This window comes from Wyeomyia smithii, chromosome 1 (genome assembly GCF_029784165.1).
Source record: "Wyeomyia smithii strain HCP4-BCI-WySm-NY-G18 chromosome 1, ASM2978416v1, whole genome shotgun sequence".
In the NCBI taxonomy this organism is placed as follows: Eukaryota; Metazoa; Arthropoda; class Insecta; order Diptera; family Culicidae; genus Wyeomyia; species Wyeomyia smithii.
Genome location: NC_073694.1, coordinates 116189607 through 116215400, shown reverse-complemented (window position 1 = coordinate 116215400; position 25794 = coordinate 116189607). Strand labels below are relative to the sequence as shown.

At 33.8% G+C, this 25794-nt stretch overlaps 1 protein-coding gene across 1 annotated transcript in view; it reads right to left on the bottom strand.

The window, feature by feature from the left end:
* The window catches only part of LOC129716645 (homeobox protein homothorax), an 85297-nt gene extending 64167 nt beyond the window's left edge, over window positions 1-21130 (bottom strand). Inside the window, exons 1-2 of the mRNA XM_055666483.1 lie at window positions 19623-21130; window positions 4964-5214 (exon numbers count right to left, since the gene is read on the bottom strand). Coding sequence (XP_055522458.1) covers window positions 4964-5214; window positions 19623-19637 — 266 coding nt within the window. The 5' untranslated portion in view covers window positions 19638-21130. The remainder of the gene's footprint in view (window positions 1-4963; window positions 5215-19622) is intronic.
* Window positions 21131-25794: the final 4664 nt, after the last annotated feature.

The window sequence follows — 25794 nt, the reverse complement described above, 5'->3', positions numbered from 1 at the left end:
CAGTCCGTTCATTTGATACCTATTTTGTTCAAATCGGTTGTGTAGTTTCTGAGATAATGGAGTTTCATAGCTTTTACATTTTGATACATAACAGAGAAAGTTACAGTCCGATTGTAATAAAATTCAATAGGGTCTTATCAGGCAACTAGACCTTTCTATTGCAACTTATTTTGTGAAAATCGGTCCATCAATCTCTAAGAAAAGTGGGTGAGTTCGAGCAGTCTTAGAAACATGTTTCTTGTCATAGCCTGTTTTCCAATTATTATACATAACGGACAAAGTTAAAGTCCAACAGCAATAAAATTCAATAGGGTCTTATGGGGCAACAAGACCTTCCATATGACGCTGATTTTGTGAAAATCGGTCCAGCCATCTCTGAGAAAATCGAGTGAGATTGGGAGACCGTTACATACATACACACACACATACACACACACACAGACTCACACACACACACAAACACACACACATACGCGCACACACACACACGCACACACACACGCACGCACACACACGCACACACACACACGCGCACACACACACACGCACGCATACACACACACACGCACGCACACACACACATGCATACACACACACGCATACACACACACACACTCACACACACACAGACACACACACACACACACACACACACACACACACACACACAAACACACACACACAAACACACACACACACACACACACACACACACACACAGAAAATGCTCAGCTCGTCGAACTAAGTCGATTGATACACGAGATTCGACCCTTTGGAGCACTTTTATACCTTTGGTTTTTTCAGTGATTGCTATACCTTTCTAGGAGAAAGGCAAAAAGAGATTCTGCATAAATCTTAGTGAATAAACGAAACATTTGCCGGTTCTTGCCCTTCCATAAATTTGTGTTTTTAAGACGTTGGTATAAATTTGTGTATTGAAATGATGTGAATTCTTTTGATATTGTTCAGTGAACACCAAAAATAAAAAAAAAATTCTATTTTGATACGGTTGCAAAAATGTTTCATTCTTGTTGCGCTATTTATGCCTTTTTAGAACCTATTTTGGATCGTTTGAATTAACTGGAACCATCTTTATGAAATAAACTGTTAACCACCAGCCGCATCGTGTACCGCTGCGATGATGGATGACGAGAGACCAGTGTTGCACATAGGAGTACGTAGAACAAATACCTGGCAAAAATTATTCTAAAATTATTCTATCTCTCAACCTGGGCATGCATTCTGTTGGAAGCAAGAAGCGTAGCTATGAACAGTACAATTTCGGAAAAAAGTTCACCGAAAATCAATTTAAAAGCAAAAACCTTCCGGTTTCGACTGTGTATAGTTTCCTACAAACCTCTACAACAATACGCCAGGAACGTAGTGAAAGACCGTCCAGAGTAGTGGACAGAAAATAACTATTTCGTCCTTGCCTAAACCATGGTTTAGGCCTAGCTGTTTTGCTATCAACCAAGGTATGCATCTTGGAATGTTTGAACAAACTTATAGTTTCATTTCTTCCTAAACAACATACCGATGAAAGGTATGTGTTTTCGCCATATAAAATGTCATCTCATTACGCAAAAAAAAACACACACGTTCTTGAACAACCATTCGACTTCATTTGTAACTCAAATACGCAACCCAACGAATCAACCTCACAGTCGAATATTTCTTTAGGATTTTCAAATCACACACGCACACACACACGCACGCACACACACACACGCACGCACACACACGCACACACAAGCACACACACACAGACACACACACACACACACACACACACACACACACACACACACAGAAAATGCTCTGCTCGTCGAACTAAGTCGATTGATACACGAGATTCGACCCTTTGGAGCACTTTTATACCTTTGGTTTTTTCAGTGATTGCTATACCTTTCTAGGAGAAAGGCAAAAAAAGATTCTGCATAAATCTTAGTGAATAAACGAAACATTCTTAAACATTTGCCGGTTCTTGCCCTTCCATAAATTTGTGTTTTTAAGACGTTTGTATAAATTTGTGTATTGAAATGATGTGAATTCTTTTGATATTGTTCAGTGAACACCAAAAATAAGAAAAAACTTCTATTTTGATACGGTTGCAAAAATGTTTCATTCATGTAGCGCTATTTATGCCTTTTTAGAACCTATTTTGGATCGTTTGAATTAACTGGAACCATCTTTATGAAATAAACTGTTAACCACCAGCCGCATCGTGTACCGCTGCAATGATGGACGACGAGAGACCAGTGTTGCACATAGGAGTACGTAGAACAAATACCTGGCAAAAATTATTCTAAAATTATTCTATCTCTCAACCTGGGCATGCATTCTGTTGAAAGCAAGAAGCGTAGCTATGAACAGTACAATTTCGGAAAAAAGTTCACCGAAAATCAATTTAAAAGCAAAAACCTTCCGGTTTCGACTGTGTATAGTTTCCTACAAACCTCTACAACAATACGCCAGGAACGTAGTGAAAGACCGTCCAGAGTAGTGGACAGAAAATAACTATTTCGTCCTTGTCTAAACCATGGTTTAGGCCTAGCGGTTTTGCTATCAACCAAGGTATGCATCTTGGAATGTTTGAACAAACTTATAGTTTCATTTCTTCCTAAACAACATACCGATGAAAGGTATGTGTTTTCGCCATATAAAATGTCATCTCATTACGCAAAAAAAAACACACACACGTTCTTGAACAACCATTCGACTTCATTTGTAACTCAAATACGCAACCCAACGAATCAACCTCACAGTCGAATATTTCTTTAGGATTTTCAAATCCTTCGGTGCAAAAATAACTGAAAATCAACGATTGGTAGAATCAAGAGATGCATTCGAAAAATCGACGTGAAAGCTGTACAACGCTCTTATTCCGGCATCATAAGAAAGCTTCGTCGGAAAGCCAGTAACGGATCTTTCCCTAATGTCCAATTTTGTGTTCAATATGTTGCATCCCCAGATGGTCTCGAGGTACGATGCTGGCCTAACAAGCCAGTCGTCGTAGGTTCGAGTCTCGGCTCGGGAGACTCTGTTAGTTTCAGTAGGATCGTAGCGCTAGCCCCGCTATTGTCCTGTATACTAAACAGTCGGCTGCGAAGTTTGTGTATGTATAAACAAACAGAAGGTCAAGTTCCGAATCGGAATGTAGCACCAAGGCTTTGCTTTGCTTTATGTTGCATGAGAAATAATCCAGATTTTTATGGGAATTTTTCGTGAATATGACCATATGCATGAGCAAACTTCTTTTTTTAAAACAATGTTGTTAAGTAATTCATAGAACTGTTTCAATTCAACACGGTTTGGGTTTCTTGCTCTTGATTTAACTAATTTTTAAATACTAATTTATGTCTTATGTGCATCACGATTTTTGCTCATTACCATATTTGTCAAATCCTAATAGCATCTGATATAAAATTGCAGAAATTGAGTGATAAAAATTGGAAATATGGGCATAAAATCGATAATATCATTTCAATATACAGTCAAGTTTTTTTTACGCGGGGGAAAAATGAAAAAAAAACGGCGTTATTTCGAAAACGGCGTTATATCGAAAATCCGAGTAAAAAAACTGCGTTAATTCAAAAATCCGCGTTAATTCAAAAATCCGCGTTGAACAAACCACGTTAATTCAAAGATCCGCGTACAGTAAACCAGCAAGAAGGGCTTTAGAAAAACCCAAGGCACTCTAGAACCAGTATTTAAAATTGTCCTCTTTGATGGTCATTCCGGATCTTTCGGAGGGTGGAGGTTTTTTTTTTGACTAAATCTTTCACTAAATAAACACTTACACGTTTTTGGTTCCAAACTCACGTCAATTCGAAAATTCGCGACATTTTTTTTAAATTAGCGTGGTATCGCTCAAAAAAAACGCGGTAATTAGAAATCTGCGTAAAAAACCGCGTTAATTCAAAAATCTGCGTAAATACACCGCGTTAATTAAAAAATCCGCGTAAAAAAACCTCGTAAAAAAATCCGCGTATAAAAAACCGCGTAACAAAACCTGAAAAAAACACTGGACTACAACATGAAAAAAAAAATGCATTCCACAAGTTCAAACCGGCTTTTCAACCATTCGTATGAATCTTGGTGCCTCTAGCCGTTACCAAATCGCGTCAACTTACGTGAGAGTTCGCATAGTAATTGCTCGCCGGGTTCGTCGGTTCAACTTTATGTTTACGAGAAAACTTATTCAAGTCTCTAAAAGAAACTTAGTGACTAGAGACACTAAAATTTACAGGAATGGTTGAAAAGCTATAGTCTTTTTTTTCCGGTTTGAGTTTCTGGAGTGTTCACCAGTGTAATCTATAAAAGTTCAGGTGGTCAACGAAGATGTTAATGGCTCGACAAAGAATAAAAGAAAAAACAACGAAAAGCGTGATGATAGCTAGAATTTCTATAACTACAAGCGCATCAGGTCGATGATCATATATATCGAAAGGCAACCAAAAAACTGCACAGAGAATCTTCGACCTATAATTATAATTAAATAGATTGATCACAACGTCCGCAATTCTTCCGTACACACGACTGACTGACGGCATCTCGCCTGTTGTCTTTAATTTAATATCTGTTATTATAGTATTTTTGGATAATCGTTATTATCTTTTGGGGTGTATGCGACCGTTTTCTCGCACTGTTTTTCGGTTCGGGATTAACCAAAGGAAGTATTTAATTTAAGCGTATCCTCAGCACTTAAAAAACCTGTAATTTTATAAATTTTTACAATTTTTTAGGTTATAATTAAGATAGCTGTTGTTTGTTTCTTGCGGGGAATTCGATACATAAAAGAATGATTTATGGTTTTTTAATGTGCTTGTGAACTGTAGTCTAATATCCATGGAACAACTGAGCAAAGAGTGTAGATATTTAAGAAAGCGTTCAACACGTTTAATTTTTTTGTGGGTTGTCCTCAATTACTACTGTTAAACGATTAAGAATGCCTATAACTTACCCATAAATAGCTTCTTTATCACGTTTATGCACATCTGGTTGCACTGCACCCATGTGACTTGTGGCTGGTGATACATGACTAGAGGTTCCATGATAACCATGCATACCGACTGATGCAGCCGCTGCATGGTTCATATGAGGTGAGTGATGTGGAGGTAAGCCAGATAACCCTGGCGGCCTATGTCCAGCGTGTGGGTCGTACATCGCCGCTGCTCCACTGTCCATTCCATAGCCATGCAGGCCATCATCATACTGTGGATGAGAAAAATTAATTTCAATAACAATTTTTTTCTTCATTTCATTAATCTACAAATTCGTGAAAACTTCGTCTTTAAAGGACCTAAATTTTCATCAATTGCAATAGCGTGAACAGTAAGAGGTGGTCAAAGCATTTGTTCTTTTTTTAACTTTCAACTCGATCATTATTCCAATTCGAATACAGAGGTACAGGGACAAGACAACAGCCATAAATACGATCGCCAAATTATGGTTGCCAAACGTATGATTAGCATGCACATAATTGCCTTACAGTACGTTGGCCATAATGGACGAAAGCCATAATATGAGCCGTTGCGGAACAGAGTGGTCTATGCGCCATCGGGCAAATTTTTCAGGAAAAGTAATCTTCGAAAAATCTCTGAATAAAATTCTGTTCAATGGATTCTTTAAACAAAATGTCCTAATATAAAGGTTATGGTTCGGGTAAAAGGTTCAACATGGGAATAAATAAAATTAACAGTTTCTTTACGAAATAAGTGATTTTATCTAATCAATGTACATAGACCACTTTGAATTTATACATATAGTCACTGGAATCCGCGAATCGTTTCGGAACAGAGTGGTCTATGTACACAAACCTGGTAAATGACAAAGAAAATGACGGTAACTTGTATAAAATGGCTAGTGTCACCAGTGCTGATAAAAGTCATTTTCCCCAGCAAAATTCTTCGAAAATAACAGCCAATCATTTTCAATTTTCACTTCCAATGATCGCAGCACTCTTTCAGATACACTAGATTTTCGTCCTATTAACGTGCTGTCATACTCAGATGAAATAAATCGCGCGCATCGTTCACGGTTACGGAATAAAATTTGACAACAAATCCAACCAAATGATCTTCACTTCAAAGCAAAAAAAAAAACAAACAGTCCACTCAACCAAAATGAACCTTACCGAAACACTTTTTCACTGACACTGACCGATGCCTTGACAATCTTCGTTAACTGATAAACTGATTTTGTTGTCTTGCTTCCATCGCATGAAATATAATGAGGTGTTTTGACAGTTCACTTCCATGCAAAAAGCGGGAAGGGAGAACTCTGAAAGGATTGTAAAAAAATAACGTTTTTGGATGTTTTTTTTTCACTTTCACTCAAGAGTGTCAACAAATATCAACCCTGAGTGTCACATGTTATATGATACATATAGCATGTCACATGTAAGATGTCAGTGTAACATTACATGTAACACAACATGTTACATATTACATAATATTTCACATGTTACATTTTTCGTGTTACATTACGTGTAACATGTTACATATCACGTATGACATATACAGAGCAAATGACATGTTACTTATCACATGTAATATGCTACATGTCACGTGTTACATGACAGTATTACACCGATTTATGTACATAGACCACTCTGTTCCGAAACAGAATGACCATTCTGTTTCGAACGAAATTTTAACAAAGTTTAAATTAGCTTTAAAGTTCGATTTTTCGAAATTTTCTTAATTTCCCAACTTAAGCTTCTTGAGTAGATGCAGTTTATGCAAAAAACTCGTTTTCGAAAAAAAATTCACAGTCACACTAAAGAAAACCAAAAAATTTGCATAAAATAGGCCCTTATATTATAACTTTTAAAAAGAAATATCATTTTCTGACAAGTAGGTTTAAATCCCCACGAACGATAAGTCCTAATTGCGAAAGCAAACAAATCCAAACAATTGAAATTACAAATTTCTAACAGTGTTGAGAAGTCACCATTTGTGATTGGACACACATACTAATTACTTATCAATATTTAACATAAATACTTAAGCTACTAACAAATCTCCCCTTTAAAAAAACGAAATATGATTAAGTTAAAAAAATGTAGTTTGGTGTAAAGTCCTATCGATTTCTTAAATTTTACAAAGTATTCCACAGTCGGAAGCAACTTCTTAATAGCTATATGAACTTTTTTTTTATTTCTCAACGAATTCAAATGAAATAATTCGTGACTGTTGTGTACATATCCGCGTTAAATATGGCTAAGAATCATTGAGTTCCATTAACTATAATGGGAGTTACAATTACCTGAAGTTGAAAAACGTGTAAAAAGTGTCAAATGAGGCCCCGCACGACGGTACTACAAAGCTTCTAAAAATACTTGGGTGACCAGTAATCTATGAAAATATTCGATATAACGTAAATGTGATATAACGTGGCGAGTTGAAATAAGTTACGTTATAACGAAGAATACCTGTGTGACTTAATATTATATATAAAGTAAAAGACTAATATTTATTCAGAATTTTTATTGTGTGTGCTGCCACAAAGGGTGACATATCAACACTATTACATATATTTTTTGGTTTTATTTCGTTGGAAGATTGTAATTTTTTCCGCAGTTAAGTGATTATAATTGTAGGAAAATTGTAAACCTACTTGTCAAGAAAGGTAAAACACCTATTTTCGGCCTTTAGGCGGCCATCATTAACATTTTCCTGAATTATCGATCGGAAACAATAAAGTTACTTGAACGTTGCTCATTGTTTTGACTGTTAAGCTTTTTTCAATAGCCTGCTGATTTTGGGTACGTACAAAATGCTTTCAAATGCGGAAACAGTTATGCAAACACGTGAAAGTTTGGCGGGGCTTCTGGCCCAAAGATCACATTTCCAGCTCACATAGAAGTATATTTTCGGCGTACGTCTGATTGGTTATTCGCCTACACATGTGTATGGAGAACCGCAACACTTTTAGCACTGTATTTCATTAACACATAGTTGTCTTATGCAAACAGTGAGCCCGACGGATCATAACAATTATGCCTATAACGACTGTTCACTGACATTCTTTTTTCGTCAACATCTAACTGCTGACCACCCTTCGACGCGACGCAATACTTGTGATGAATCCGGGCTGCCAATATATCTCGCAAATGGCATTTTAGTATGGTTTCCTTAACAGCATATGCTGGCGGCTCGGCCTTGTGATTATGTATGAGTGTTAATGATTTCATGCAACGTCCTGGAGGCCGAAATAAGATTAACGGTGAAGTTTCGGGCAATATATATATATATATATATATATATATATATATATATATATATATATATATATATATATATATATATATATATATATATATATATATATAATATATATATATATATATATATATATATATATATATATATATATATATATATATATATATATATATATATATATATATATATATATATATATATATATATATATATATATATATATATCATATATATATATATATATATTACTATATATATATATAATATTATATATATATATTTATATATATATATATATATATATATATATATATATATATATATATATATATATATATATATATATATATAATACTTGTTATAAGCAAAGCCTTGGTGCTACATTCCGATTCGGAACTTGACCTTCTGTTTGTTATACACAGACTTCGCAGCCAACTATTTAGTGTACAGGACAATTGCGGGGCTAGCGCTACGATCCTACTGACACTAACAGTCTCTCCCGAGCCGAGACTCGAACCTACGACGACTGGCTTGTTAGGCCTGCATCGTACCTCGAGACCATCTGGACGGTATACTTGTTATACTTGTAGTTTTAAACGATGAAACTATTTAATACGGTTAGAAAACAGATCGATCTACAATATTCAATACAGTTCGAGTCAATTGTGCATGTAGTTGCTGAGAAATAAAAGTTTGCAGGTAATTTTCAGGGTAAAATCTGATTTCTCTCCGCCGGGAAAGTGTTAATAACCCCTGGTCTAAAGCTTCGACCGATCAGACAAAAATATCAGGATTATAACAAATCTTGATATTTTGTTACGAACTTTGTGTATCAACTTCTGCTCTAAACTTGGTCTCGTTAATAGTTGAAATGTCAAAACTGCCTACTGATCATTACAAATTATAGCAAGTTTTGTAAGGTTTTTGGCAGAAAAAGATAAGAATTAATTAGAATGTACAATTTTTTGTTAATTGAATAACAAATTTTGTTATAAATATGCTTTGAAAAAACACACTTTTGAACATTCAAGTGTATGATAACAGAATTTGATATAATTCTGTACTTTTTATCATTCTGGCATATCAAGAATAATACAGGCTTTGCAGATGTCAGAATCTAGTTGTTAAATTTTTTTTTTATTTTTCATTACGAAAGAAAAATAAGAAAGATAACATGATTTTGACGTGAAACTGATGCATGAATTTTAAATCATTTAAAAAGCAAGTTTTTGTTTAAAATTTAATAATTTCATAATTTGATATGAACATTATGCTGTTCAAAACATTGCCACATAACAAATACCAGAATTCAATTGAAAAAAAAAACGAGAAGGTTTTCGCACTGTTTCAAACGAAGAGGGCAATGTCACTAAAAGTGAGGAGTCAAATTGACGCAGACTTTCTTTCTAGGGTTGAAAAAGGGGCAATATTGCTGAAACTGAGTAACCAATATTGACAGTTTCTTGCTGATTGATACCTTATTTTCCTCCGATTTTTGGGAATATTCCTTCGTTGAAATCTAGAATAAAAGTCTATGCATACTTTTTTTTTGGCATATTTCGCTAGTTATAACTAATCGAAAAAGTTCCGTGTCAGTAACCAAAAAAGCTAGTATTCCAAGTGTTCAAGAACATTCTATTTTCAAGCACGATATAGCATTTTTCAAAATAAGATCCTGAATGAAAATTTAAAGCTGTAATTCTATAAAAATTTGCCCAACGGATTCAAAAATCTGCACATCTTATTCCCCTGGTCTAATAATTGGTAATTTCAAACACAATGAATACAAAGAAAGTACACCCGTAGCAGCGTTATTTCATGTGTAAAATGTTAAGGTTCATCTGCATGTAGAATTGCGATTGTCGATATTTATTACAATTGCAGACCTTTTTAGATTTTGACAAGTTTCGCTTTTTGCACGTGTGCGAAAAATGAACGGTTATGTTTAATCACGTTTTTAAGTTTTCTCGGTTTTCTATAAGCTCAATAACCGCTGAAAGAAAGGTTTTATGGTCCTTCATGTTGCCACTGTTATCGCCCATGTCGACGTCATAGATGCCTGTGACTTCTATTTCAGGGCACTGTTTACAGAAACGAATCATGATGCAAACTCAATTCTTTTATCCAACATCCCAGTGATTTCTCGTGAAAGCGCAAAGATGTTTTCGGTTTCCCTCAAAGTGAGTATCATGTCACCATAACACATTCGAGAAATAAAAAAATTAAACTTTGAGAAAATTTGAGAAGTAAATAATGAAAATATTACTAGTCCGTACAAATACGTATTTCGATTGCTACATACAATCATCATCAGTGCTTATATGGACTGGTCCAGTTTTTTTCTGATTGATCTGTGGAACTAATTTTTGCGTCCATATGATTGTCTGAAAAAACTCATTTTTAAAAATCTATTTTTTTTCAATGAAAACTACAACAGATCAGCTAAACATTGATGGTTGTTCGATCACGGAGATTTATTGGTATAACGTCTCCAGCAAAGCTGTAGACAGTAATTTTCCCATCCAGAAAATATTTACACAATGAGACAAAAAACTTCTCTTAGGAAAAAAACACAAAACTATAATATCTCATAATAATCACTTTTTACTAATAGAAAATGATTCATACAAAAACTACACATTTTAAACTAACCAAAAATAGTTTACAGATCGAACGATTTTTTACCGATCAAACAAAACCGTTTAGATCCTAGAAATGCTTTCGTCATCTGATATATATATATATATATATATATATATATATATATATATATATATATATATATATATATATATATATATATATATATATATATATATATATATAATATATATATATATATATATATATATTAAACAGCGAAACCATCTATATCAGATCTACTCGTAAACAACTATTCTCATTGACAAAAAAAACCTTACTAATAGTGTGTGTATAGCAGCATGAAACTTCCCAAAAAGGCCATTTTATTTTATTTTATTTATTATCTCCGTGGTTTTTCTCAATTCTCATGATGGTATACTGACTAACTGTCTCACAACTTTACATATAGCTTGACACAGACTCAACACAAAACGAAAAGAAAAACCTCCATAATCCAAGCGGAACTATGAAATAAAAATTGAAATCGTGTATAATTAGTGAAGAAAATGCAAGATAGCGATTCAACTAAAATGAGTGAAAAAACATGAGAAGCCATCTAAAGAACCCTTCCCTTATATACAAACAAAGCGAAAACGACACAGGTAAAATGGGATTGTTGAACTGACAATGGCATGGGTGTTATTTTTTGTTTTGTATCTATAGAGTTTGACTCAGTTTATGCGTGCTAGTACTGCATGCTAGTGAGTAGAAACTCTGGTTACGTAATTTGATGATTTAATTCTGCATTCTATTTTATAGCACTATTCAAAATGCTTTCTGCAAATCAGTAACCAAAATTGCTAGGAAGAATAATCCTTTGAACGTGTATCACAATGACAAGTTTGAAGTTAATCTATACAGTTAGGCGGATATTACACGAAGCAAATATTTGCTTGAAATAATGGACAATATTTGGTTGCCCATCTAATATCAATATATTTGCTCCAATTATTTGCAAAAATATATACCGTAATGCATCAAATTTCGAACACTTAAGCCATGATGTAACTTCTTGCACTAAAAAATCAACAAAAAATGAACTTTCTCACTTTCTCATCGATGTTAAAGGTTTAGCATGTTGGTTATTTTATTATTGTTGCAATTAAGTGCTATTTATACAGATTTGAACACATTTTGTACACGAAAACAAGGAGAATTTAGAAATCGGCTTTGATTCAAACTCCGAACACTCCAACGTAATCGCTAAGAGATAGATAGGCAAACCGTCTGTATACTGACTGTCACGTTTTTCAACGCCTGCTGATTCTCCGGAAGTGGCCCTACAGTAAAGTACCATACATCACTGGGTGAAGGACATTCCAAGGAACGTAATGGTGTATGATAATATTGCTTCTTATTAAACTAGCTCTAATAATTCGATTCTTATTGTGAATTGTTCGAAGTTTGAGACTGTTCTAAGTTTGAATCAAAACGGTATTTGCCAAACAAAAAACTAAGTAAATATTTGCTTCGTATAATGCCGTTCTTTGCTAGTGAATCCGCCAATAAGCGAACATTTGCTTGAATTTTTTCTTTGTTCATAATAAAATTTTATATGAGCAAAATGCAGCAAATGGAATTCAGAGTGTGTCTCTTCCAGTCAAATGTTTGGATTCTTCACGACGCAGACTTGCCAGTGCTTTGAAGGTTCCATTCAACGAGAGAATATTAAAATTAAACTTGCAAGTCATTCTTCGTTCAAATAATGTTTTCTTATAATTGATGCTGAAAAAACTATATAGAATCCTGCTCTTTAATTAATGAAGATACACACTGCACAATTGTGTGAAAACTAACGTTGTTTATGCGCATATTTTTATGTAAAATGGGCATTTTATTTTCTTCCTTTCGAAGAAGTGGAAATAACTCCGAATCTGACGACGCTACTGATTCTCGTCGTTCCCGAAGGATATATGATTGCCTGGCGTGGGCGAACGGCTCACGAATCGGTTAAATAAGCTGATTTATAAGAAAGAGTGAACGCGCTTTCGTAAATGAACCATGGTTCCTCGAACGCACCAAAACTGATGACAAACCAAACCGAAGTTTACCGAAATATCATAATCAGGCAAATTTGCGAGCAAATAATTGTAAACCATAAGTCGTTCAAATGATCCGATTCGCAGAGTTGAATAAGCGGTTCAGAGCAGCTCTTCGAAAAGAGCCGGTTTCCCCATCCCATACTTTGACAAGTCAATGACCAAAAAGCCAATCAAAAACGATTTTCCAAGAAAACATTCAGTATAGAACTGTCGGGACAGTACCGTACATCAAACAAATCAAAGAAATAAAATTTCCTAGTGACACACAAGATATGCAAATGAAAACTAGATTTACTATATTTGTTACGAAGTTTATTTCCTGCAAAATAATTCATATCGTGTAAAACAACAAATATATTTACTACAAAATTAGTAAAGTGGTTTTGTTGCAGTTGAGGCTAACAGAACTATGAGCAAATATTCGGCATAGTGTAATAGCGTAACAAATATTTTTGCCCAAAGAAAATATTGTGCAAATAAGTTCCGAAATTTACAAAATATTTGCTTCGTGTAATGTCCGCTTTAGCCTAATAACATAGTAAGCGCAAATAGCGTCGCGAAACGATTCGCCTTGCTCTAGGGTAAAGTGCAGTCCTAAGTAGAGCTGAACATTTAATCACGGTAAAAAAAAACCTCATTCAATACCAACCATGTCTCCAAATATGTTTATTATGTACAGTAATTACATTGTGATCGCTATATCCAGTTGGTCTCGAGATACGATGCTGGCCTAAAAAGCCAATCATCGTAGCAAAAGTCTCAAAATAGTTGGCTGCGAAGCTTTTGCATAATAAATCTGAATCGGAATGTAGCACAAAGGCTTTGCTTTTGATTACTTTGTGACATAATTGCTTGTATTTTTTTTTTCTTATGCATTTTTGATAGGTTGTTTTTGAACATGCATTGCTATGACTTATAAATTCAAGATTTTAAATAATTTCAAAAATTTTGTAGTTTACCGCTTACATTACAAAAGAATAGTATTATTTTCCAAAACCATAACGACAAGCAAAGATTTAAAAAAGTAAAACATTAATCTGTGGTAGACACCTTCACTCCCGTTGATTTCATAGCATAAAAAATGTGTACAAAGATAGAGAGAAGAAACCCAAACTGAAATGCAACTCATATAAATAGCACGAGGGGAGACCAGACAACGCAGCCGAAAAAAGATCATTAATCAACTTTAGTATACAGCCATTTTGGAATTCATACACGGTGTTTCAGTATGGCTCACAATTTAGTCGATTAAGCGCTTTTGCTGAAATATAAAATTTTTCAGAGATACTTACAAGAAACTTAAATGCCATTGATTGTTTTATATAAGTAAATCATTCATCAAACCATAATAATCATAATTGTTATTTGTTGAATATTGCTGCTAGTTTTCTAAAAATACTTTGAGTTATATATATATATATATATATATATATATATATATATATATATATATATATATATATATATATATATATATATATATATATATATATATATATATATATATATATATATATATATATATATATATATATATATATATATACCGTACATCAAACAAATCAAAGAAATAAAATTTCCTAGTGACACACAGACTTCGCAGCCAACTGTTCAGTGTACAGGACAATTGCGGGGCTAGCGCTACGATCCTACTGACACTAAAAGTTTCTCCCGAGCCGAGACTCGAACTCACGACGACTGGCTTGTTAGGCCAGCGTCGTACCTCGAGACCGTCTGGGAGATAAAACAACAAATATATTTACTACAAAATTAGCAAAGAGGTTTTGCTGCAGTTTAAGCTATGAGCAAATATTCGGCATAATGTAATAGGTTTTGGGTGGAGTCGCCGTCCCGGGCGACAATGATGGGCATTAATATATGGCGAAATTAAACCGACGAAAAGTATATACTACGAGAAATCTGATGTTCCTTGGAAACGAAATACTTTTGGACTTAAATTTTGACATAAACGAGCGTAGAAAAAACGGTTTTCACTTGTATGTCAAAAGCATATCTCCCCATTTTTATTTTTACATCCAAAGTATTCTCCTTCACTACGTTTCTTTCGCAATTTATCTGAAATTAGAACATTATTTAAAAGGGAAACATTTGTTCTGTAGGCTAGTACATACATTTAAATGATATGCTACAATTCAATAGTAGGAGAGTGCAACAAATTTTTCATATTATGTTTGTAACCCATTTTACTATCTGCGGATCAAAGCTGGTCAAGCAATTTTTAGTGCGATGATCGGGTTGCGTTTTTACAAAACAGTGTTCAACGATGCGGCACATAAACTGAAAAAGAAACCCAAGCAACACTCTTTCTCGACAAGACCCACATCGTGAGCGTATAAGTGATTTTTCTCATTTTGGTTATCTTCTTCGCGCTCCACTATGCACGGTTACCGGCGGTTTCCTGACAAGCAATAAAAAATCCTTGGCATAAATGAGCACCAAATATCTTTTTACTGTTTCCATGACTCATCAAATCATTGAAAAGAGCGCTGAACGAATGAAAAAAATCAATAAACGCTATTTACGCTAACCTTTAAGTTAAATGATAAACTATTAACAATTAGTAGTGAAAAACATAATTCAGTTTACTTTAAGAACTAATTTCATTTTTGACATATGAATTACATTTTAAGTTTAGTAAAGCGGGCACGATTTCGCAATCCCGTCTGGACGAGGGAAATTTTTTCCAAGTGTAAAGTCACACCTTCTATTCCCCTTCATTTTCGCATTTTCGCAAACAACATGCATTACCCGCTTTACTAAATTTATAATTTAGTTTACATTTAAACTAATGTTCTTTTATCAGCGTTTAATATTAACCCTTAAGTTAGTTTTAGACTGATACAGGCTATCACACAAGATATGTTTACAAAAATAGTAGGAACTATCTCTTAGACCACCCGATCGTGACATTTTTTGTTTAAAAAGGCTCACGAGGAGTCGACTTCGTCTCTTTAAATTCTAGTGTATGAATATAATATTGTCAACACCTAAAATCCTACCGATTAAACTCGTTCAAGCTATTACAACAGAGTTATTAAAATTCCTCCATTTTGCGTTACTTTATTTAGAAACGGCTCTGCGGCATTTATAGATTTTAGGTACAAGTACACATAATTTAAAATAAATTAAATTGATCATACTGCAACCTTCACCGTTCAACGAGATGAATAGTAAAAATGATCGTCATGAAAACATTAGTATTGTGTGTAATGCACAGAGAAGCCAAAACGGGTTTCTCCTAATAAGTATTATTGCTGGGTATATCAACAAGTTTTTACAAAACTAATCGTCATAGCAGAGGTAGAATTCTACAGTTATTTGAGTTTAAATACTGGCTGTAATGAAACCAGTGAAACCAGTTTTTGAAAAGTGAACCAGTTTTTACTCTTAGTTAGTTTAATAATACAAAAGACAAGCAAACAAAATTGAAGTAACAAATTGCTATATTAGTAAAATTTTACAGCAAAGTTTTCATTGTTCTGATAGTAAATAGAAAGTTTCTAGCATGCACATGAGACTTCATCTTTGGTTTCTACACAAAAATGGTTCTTTTCGTTCCGATTTCAAACACTAGCAATAACAACTGACCACTTCAGGTAGAATCATAACGTGGGTTTACCATTAGTGAGAATATTTTTGAGAATTTTTCTAATTGCCAGTAGAAGCTTTACATGAACAACTTTATTTGCTTCTGTCACCAAGTATTGCTGATAGTTCCGAGTGAGTGCAAGCAAAATTTTTTGGATGGATAAAATACTTGACCCGTCGCAAGAGTGTATTTGAAAACTAGAATAAAATAGCTGCTTGCTGTTACAGTTTGTATTGAATCCTCATAGCTTACGTGAAAATACAATGTAGTTCTTTAGTCACCTTTTCCCCACTCTTTTGAGTGCTCCATTCACTTTAGTCGAAAAGTCAATTTTACTAAATCTGAAAAATAATAAATGATTTGCGAGTGGTTTCAAAATGAGAACTTAATTGACATGAATTTACCTCATTAGTGAGCCCAGCCAACTTTTCATTGATTATGCCAAATATTTTATTTATTTTTCGATCAATACAGATAGGGTAGGGAACATATTCTAAGCAGCTTAAGGAACCGCCTGTGTATTCAGACGAAATACTCGAAATGTGTTGGGTGAAATTCAAACAGTAGTATATCAATATGTTCTCTATCGTTTTGTCTGTCAGAACTTGTTTTCAGATTGTAAAACTAGGTTAGCAAACTTTAAAAATAATTAATTAAAGTTACCAATCGAGGGACACTATTCCAATCATCACAAACCTATTTTAAGCAGTTTCCATCTGTTTTGCAGGCGTTTTTTGCAGCACCCGAAATGGCTCCTGAATGGCTGCAATATAGGTCGATTTGTTTCAAATGATGTTTGTTCACATATTTCTTTGTGATTAACGGTTTTTTTTATATTCGTAAGCCAGCTAGACAATCAAAATTTTCGTTTCCATCATTGAAATTGTCGATTTTGATCAAAAAGCAGGAGGCCTGTTTTCTGCGACTGATCAAAATAGGCGCTACTGCTTAAGCCGTTCCTTACCCTAGGTTTAATCAAAAGGCAAACAATCTTAGCATTATAATATATTATAATATTATATATTACAATATATATATTATAATCTTATAATATAGCATTATAAAAATTACTCTACAAGACGATTGGTTGGTTATACAAGTCTCATCCCATGCGGCCAACTGGTGTAAAACATGATATTACTAGATTACTTACAGTCGAATCGCTTTATAGCGACTTCGCAAGGGACCGTCGTTATAGAGAAATGTCGCAATGAAATGTTTTATTTTTTATGTTTATAAAGCAGGAGGACCATTGAGAATGTCGCTATAGAGAGATTTGTCGCTATATAAATTGTCGTAATAGAGGGATTCGACTGTATTACTATCTGAAATATTGGTTATGATTTTTTTTTTGGCCAAACATAAATTATCATTTTCTGGTAATACTGCGTTATCGCCCTGAGAATGGAATAGTGTTGCTACAGCCCGTCTAACACCCATAACAAACCAATTTTTACCTGACAGACCAATAATGTCACCCTATAAGTAATTCTTCACAATACATTCAGTTTTCTACGTTCTGCTTTACTCCAACATATCTGAAAGTGCAGGGCGATATTTATTTGAAGGTTTTCAGGAAAATCTAACGTGCACATTTTGTTCCTTTATTAGGCTCAGAAAGCCACCACTGGTAGAATCCAGAAGTAGTTATCGAGCTGTAAAAGCACACCGAAATACCAAATCAAAACTATGGTTCTGAGCTAAACAACACAACCGAAAGGGACCAGAGGTAACAAGAACACCTTGATGCGTACGTACAAAGGTAATTTTATCTTTCGATTTCCTGATCCTTTCCCAGAGGTTCAAACGTAAAACAAACCGAAAAAATATTTTTGCTCATTTGTTCGTAACACATACAGGGATTCGCACTGTGTTATACAAAAGGCAATCAGAACCAAAAGGAGCAAAACGAAAAGGGATTTAATGCTCCGCCAAGTCCAACAGCATCAGACATTCCTCAATTTCTTTGCTCTTGCTTTTTCTGTTCATGGTGTTTCTTTCTGGAACAGCAAAATTGGATTTGCATTTTTAAATAATAGAGATTAACGAGAACCTCTGCCTTGTCAGTCGCAGCATGAGACTTTGATTGAAAACAATAATTAAGCGGATCAAGTTTTTCGTTTGAGGTATTTGCTCATTTCTGCAAAAAAATTTTTTTTTCAAAATCTAGGTTTCAGAACAAAGTGTACGCGCTTTAAAAACCACCTGAATGATGTACCTGCATCTCAGTAATATCTGAAATTATTTAGGCAGTTTATTGTTAATTGATGAACTTTTGATATTCAAAAATAAGAATAAAAACTTCGTAGTCAACTGTTACTGTACTTGACAATTGAAAAGTTACAAGTCGTTTCCGTCGATCCACATTTGTTAGGAATACAATGACTGGCTTCCAAAACTGACATTAGACCCTGAAGCCAGCTGGGGAGCTAACTTCAAGCGTATAAATTATTATCCATTATTATTATCCATTAGTATCCATTATAATCGTATGTGATCGAATTGAAAGCTGGAAATAAAATACTTCATACTAAACTAATGGCTCTAAAAATATTCATGGCTTATGGTAGTTTTAAAACTGATTTCATCCTACAAGACAATTTTGGTATTTTTTTATTTACTTTATTACAAGTAAATAATTTCAAAATATTTTTTTCTACTGGTGCTACCATAGACTCGAAAGGTGGCATAACTTCAATGATTGCTTCTTACTCAACCACCTCCACATTAAGCTTACTGTTCAACTATGAAAAATAAAATAATATACATTAAACCTCAATAAAATGTAAAAATGTGTCTGTTTCGCTCGCATAAATGTAACGATTCAGTTTTGCAATTGTGAATTACTCATTCTAGATCTTAATTTTTTGCATGGTAAATTGTAAAACAATGTTTCAAATTGAACTCATTTCCCCCGCAGAAAAACCAGTTTTTACCTCCGCAAATAACATTCCAACTTTTATTATTCGTCAACTGAAAATACAGTTGACAGAAATTGTATACCAAAAATCGATGTGTTCTTATGAAATACAACAGGTACTGTTTTGGATGATTTCGCATCGTGAACCGATTTTGAAAATTTTATTCTGTGATACGTACCCTAGGTTGAGCCATCAAATCAACTTGCACGTGCGGCGTTCTAATTCCTCTTACCCGAACAGAACTGCCAAGATTTAATCAAAACTATGATTTTTTGACACTATACACACTATCACTATTACACTAAAAAAATGTTCACTGTCTTTATACTAATATCAATAGTCCGCAATACCGTTGCGAGTTGAGTCGATACCGCGAGACTACTTATTTTTGTGCTTTTTGTGGTACCGAAAACGCTCGTAGTGAATCATAAGGAATCGTGGATTTCTCTAGACGAAAACATTGAAATAATCTCACGGCTAGCCAACTTAGAACTACAGAAGCAGTTTGCGCTTCAATTCAATCACACTCTTTTTCCTTTCATGCTCAGGTTCAACGTTCTTCTAAGAACTTGATTAATGATAATTTTCTGATCCACTTTAGCACGTGTGCACATTGGCCGAGCCAAATCTTTCAAGATGACTATACTTTTTCATATTACGTATATCGTAAACAATACTTCACACTTATTTTAAAACTATAATCACAGTTTCAATGTAATACTCAGCAGAGCGATTTGCGCGACGTTTCAATGATTTTCCCGTTGCACGACGATTTCACGGACGAATAAACAATCTAATGTTCTATTATTCGATAAACTTGGTAATAAAGGTCGATCAATAATAGACGCAGTTCACAAACGACCTTTGCCGCGGAGATGGATTTTCAGCTGCCGAAAAAAGGATATCAATTACTTGCATTTTGATTCAGTGAGCTACTACTTTGCACAATGTCGTCGGTTACGCGTGCGATGAGCGAGAAATGATTTATCACACTCACGCGGTACGCTGGCTAGGTTTCACAACGTAGCCTTCACTTGCGGTATCGAGAATGTGAGCGTGAAGGTACGGTGCAGTGTGACGAGGACCAATGCATTACTCAGCATGCTTTTTTATATCGCTCTCGCTTATTTCATTGCTCTTCTCTTGTGGTGCTGCACTAGATCAGATCGCGCATCAAGTTTACCAAAAGGATAATAAAATCTACCAGATTTGCAACAAGCACAGCCTTTTCTGGATCATCACCGGGAATGCAAAATCATTATATGTTGCATACAACTGCACAGGTGTCCGCGGAAATTAACACAAACTTTTGCGTTTCTTCTCTACAGCTATTATTTCTGCAATCATGTTATGATAACTACCGTAAGTTCTTTGCACACAACCGATCACATTCTAATCCATCAAACTTTCCAGATAGGCGATTTATTCATCCATAATCGAGAAAATACTTGGTTGCTGCTGTCCTTAATAGCGACGGATAGGTATAAATTTTTAATAGCAGTTTATATTTGTGTAAATTTACCGATGTGTGGTAATAAATGACTTACGAATACGAATTTGAATAATTATTGGTATACTGTTATCGTTTTATTTTATTTTATGTTTATTTTTTCTGAATATATAAAGAGTGAGAGCGACGTTCGTAAACACGTCGTACGCGTTTCGAAGGCAAATATACACTGTCTTGTCAATCAACATTCATCTACCGCGGCGGAATATATGAGAAGCAGAAACAAAATTTATGAGCCCGCCTCTTTTTATGGTTACTTTTCCTATCCCACAAAGTACAACACTCTCCTGCTTACCTGCTCTTTCTTGAAGAAGATTGTATGAGCTGAAAATTGCGCACGCAATAACTCCGCCTATTCCTATACAAAATGTGATAGCTATATACAATTATTTATATGGCCGATTGAAATGAAAAATGTCCTATGGGAGATTTTTTAATTTAGTACACATACCAAGCACATCATTTTATCTCTTTCCCACGAAAACCTCACACATACCAGCTATACTCCGGTTACTGTATTAGTGTTCTGCCATTTCTGGGAGCGCTTGATTACGAGTACCAGCATGTGGAATGCAATGCAGCTATTCGCAGTATAGTAAATGTGAGTGTGCTAAAACACGGAACCAAGGTTCTCATATATTTGGTAAAACGCACATGAATGTTTCTTGTCGTTATTTGTCTCTTTTCGACAAGTTGATATTTATAATACATTGTGATTAGTCGATATCTCCACACAACTACATTGACGTCAATTACCAATACTGTACGCTTCATAATGTTATATTTGGCTGAAAGTAGTGTAATACGACTAAAGCGGCATGGCTAGCCCGAATTCTTGTTTTTCGAATGCCGGCAAAACACATGCAAGCATAAAGTTTCATTGGTATATGAACTTCGGTTGATACTGTGTTGTCATAAGCGGAACAGTTGTTGATTTCAGTTTTAGGTTTACAGATTGAATCGCAAAGTAAACCAATAAAAAAATATTTGAAGACACTTGTGCCAGTATAAAGAAAAACACCTCAGAAAACAAGCGCATTGAGACTGTGTTTTTTTTTATTAACAAATTTCCAAATTTATGAGTTACACATGAAATTTGCTGAATCAACAAGTTTAATATATATATATATATATATATATATATATATATATATATATATATATATATATATATATATATATATATATATATATATATATATATATATATATATATATATATATATATATATATATATATATATATATATATATATATATATATATATATATATATATATATATATATATATATATATATATATATATATATATATATATATATATATATATATATATATATATATATATATATATATATATATATATATATATATATATATATATATATATTATTATATATATATATATATATATATATATATATATATATATATATATATATATATATATATATATATATATATATATATATATATATATATATATATATATATATATATATCTGCCGGGGTGAGATTGTGCCAAAAAAGGACACGTTTTTGTTCCTCAGCTTGTAATGCACACATTTAGGCAATGAGTTTGATCCAAATCACGTCAATGCATACTTAAATGTTAAGTTAACGACTGCCGCAAATATGGTCAAGTTACAGTAAACTATAATTCTGCTAAAATTGAATGAACTTTAGCCAAATCTCACCCCTTCTATGGGGTGAGATTGCGCCAAAAACAAAAATTTGAATTTAATACCTGTTTAATGAACAGTAATGTTTAATGAACAGTGATGTATCTACGAATAATTCACATGAATAACATGATAAAACAGTAAGTATAGGGACGACCATAAACAACATGGACTATTAAGGGGCTGTAGGGGGTTGACCAGATATTACGTTTCATATGAATTATAGAAAAATGTATGGCTGGATCAAATCAATATCTTGAGTAACCAGTTATGAGAACGTGGCTCATGGACAGTTTCTAAACACATAGTGGCGTCTCTAGGTAGCTTAGAAAGGGAAAACGTTAGGACATGAAGCCTGAGAAGACTGTTCGTTCCAATTATTATGTGTCATTGACCATTGTATATTCCATTGGAGATCTCAAAACTGCTGGAAACGTAACCACAACCCTCCTTCCTTGCTTTAAAAGTCATCAGTTTATATAGAATAGGTGTACAAAATTTTGTTACATTCCATAAGTAATTTCAGTCATTTTAAATTTCCATCTAACAGTTGTAAGCTTACTGTTCCCAAGCATTTAGTCATTATTTCAAATAATACCATAGCTAGACAACATACCCTATGTAAACAATGCAAGTGTTTTGGTGTATACTGATATAGTTTTGTCGTGAATGTGAATTCCGCTCACTGTACCGTTCATTATAGCTTGGCACAATCTCACTCCAAAAGGGCTCGAAATATTTATAATATTTCCTCAACACATTGGAGACGACATCCTAACGTACCATCTGAGCAGTAACTTGATGTAATTTCTTGATCGGGTTGGTTTGCATGGGACATTTTTTGGTAACGTTATTTGCGCGTGTTTTTTAGCCTGTACTTTGGAACATTATTTAGGTAAAGCAGTTCACTAATATTATCTATATTCTATTTCAGGTTGTGAATAAATATGTCATGTTTCATACAGCATTGAGTTTGAGGCATTAGGTACTAGAAATCTCAAGTAATTTAACATACAAACATTTCCCGTTTTGGCTCAATCTCACCCCCGTGCGTGGCTTAATCTCACCCCGGCAGACGATATATATATGACACATGCTACCGTGACGTTACAAAGTTTTGACTATTCTGTTAGCATAATTTTCACCCTAACTTGAATTTTTCTCAAGAAAATCTTCAATATTATTACAGATTTGGAAAGTACACAAAATTTCCTATAAGAACGATGTATAATACAGTTGTTTACTTTGTTTATATCACTTTTGGGAGTGAAAATATAGCGTGACGTTACAACACGTGAGAAATTGAGGTTTCCGGACTTTTCTTACAAAAGTCAAAAACTCTGATAACAAATAATAATCGAACATTTTGCCGTGTTTTGAGTGCCGCTAATTGGTAACATCTATTATTGAGAAGCTTTTATTTTTCGTGACGTTACAACGCTCATTTTTCAGCATTAGGTTATTTTTCTTCTAGTTGTTTCACAATGACTGAATACATTAGCAATTTATCCAACATTTATGTTTAAAACAAGTTTACAAATTTATCCTAAATGCCGTTACATTACGTCACGTTACGTAATTTCGATAACCTTCACATTCGGTGGATTGGCTTGGAAGATGCGGACGATGTTTCTAGCATCATTAATTTCATCAATAGGGTCACCTTGCGGCAACAATTTTTTTCTTAGGGAACATTTGAAAGTTACGTAACGCGGAAGATGGCTATTTTCAATACCCTCCAATTTCACGTAACGCAATTTTGCATGGTTGCCTCACGTAGAGTAACACTTCGCTGAATACCCCCCATCCCCTGAGCGTGTTTTGTAATATACGAATGTTCCCTTATAACCATTTTTGCTTTTCCACCAATTGCATTGCACTTACCCTTTCCGTGAGAAGTGCAAAATAATTTCCTTGTGAAACTTTTATCGTACTTCTTGGCTAGGTGTACGAGCATTCGCAGCATTTATTGGTTTTCAACTTGCTGCTTGCTCCATCGCTTCAATTTCAGGTTTAAGACGAAAAGTTACCTAGAGATTAATATGAATTCATCAAAATAACTCCCGCATAATTTTAAATAATGGTCATTGTAAAAATTAAAAAAAAATCTCAGCAAAATTATCACATTCAAAGCACCCGAAAAATAAACTTATTTTGGAAAGAAGGAAAAAATAGAAAAAAACCTAATTGCTCCTGGGAAAGGAGCTAGACCTGAGTATGAAAATCTAATTTGTATAATGGCTGTGTAAAACTGTGTAAAAGCTTGTGGATCACTGAATGATACTGATATTTTCAACACAAGTCAGACTTTTTCCTCTAAATACAATAATATTAAGTTTTTTAGATTGTAACGTTACTCACGGATGACCCACAGTTTAATGATTAAAAAGAGAACCTATGGGAGATCGTGAAAAGGTCGGTGTACATGGAAAAGTCGAAAAATAAGCAGCAACTGTGGGATAGGATCCAAGCCTGTTGGTACGCCATTCCGGTCACCACGTGCCAGAAGCTGGTGGAATCCATGCCGAATCGGGTGCGTCAAGTGATGCGTAACAAAGGTTACACGACCAAATACTAACCCTAGAAGCTTATCACGGTATTAATTTCCTTGTTTCATTTTTTTTACCATAAATTTCAAAACCGGTCTTAATTTTTGTCGCGTCTTTTTAGTTATTAAGTATGCTTGAAACGCATTTTTCAATGAACTACTATTGTTTCAACTACATTTGTTATAAATTTCTTCGAACAATGCAAATAAGTTATTAAAAATTGATTGAAGTACTGCAATGGATTTTTTTTTCAAAGTTTTGTCACTTTCTTTTCTTATATATATTTATATATATATATATATATATATATATATATATATATATATATATATATATATATATATATATATATATATATATATATATATATATATATATATATATATATATATATATATATATATATATATATATATATATATATATACAGTGTCGGACAATACATTAAGACCAGTGCTCAAACAAAAAAAGAAAGTGACAAAACTTTGAAAAAAAAATCCATTGCAGTACTTCAATCAATTTTTAATAACTTATTTGCATTGTTCGAAGAAATTTATAACAAATGTAGTTGAAACAATAGTAGTTCATTGAAAAATGCGTTTCAAGC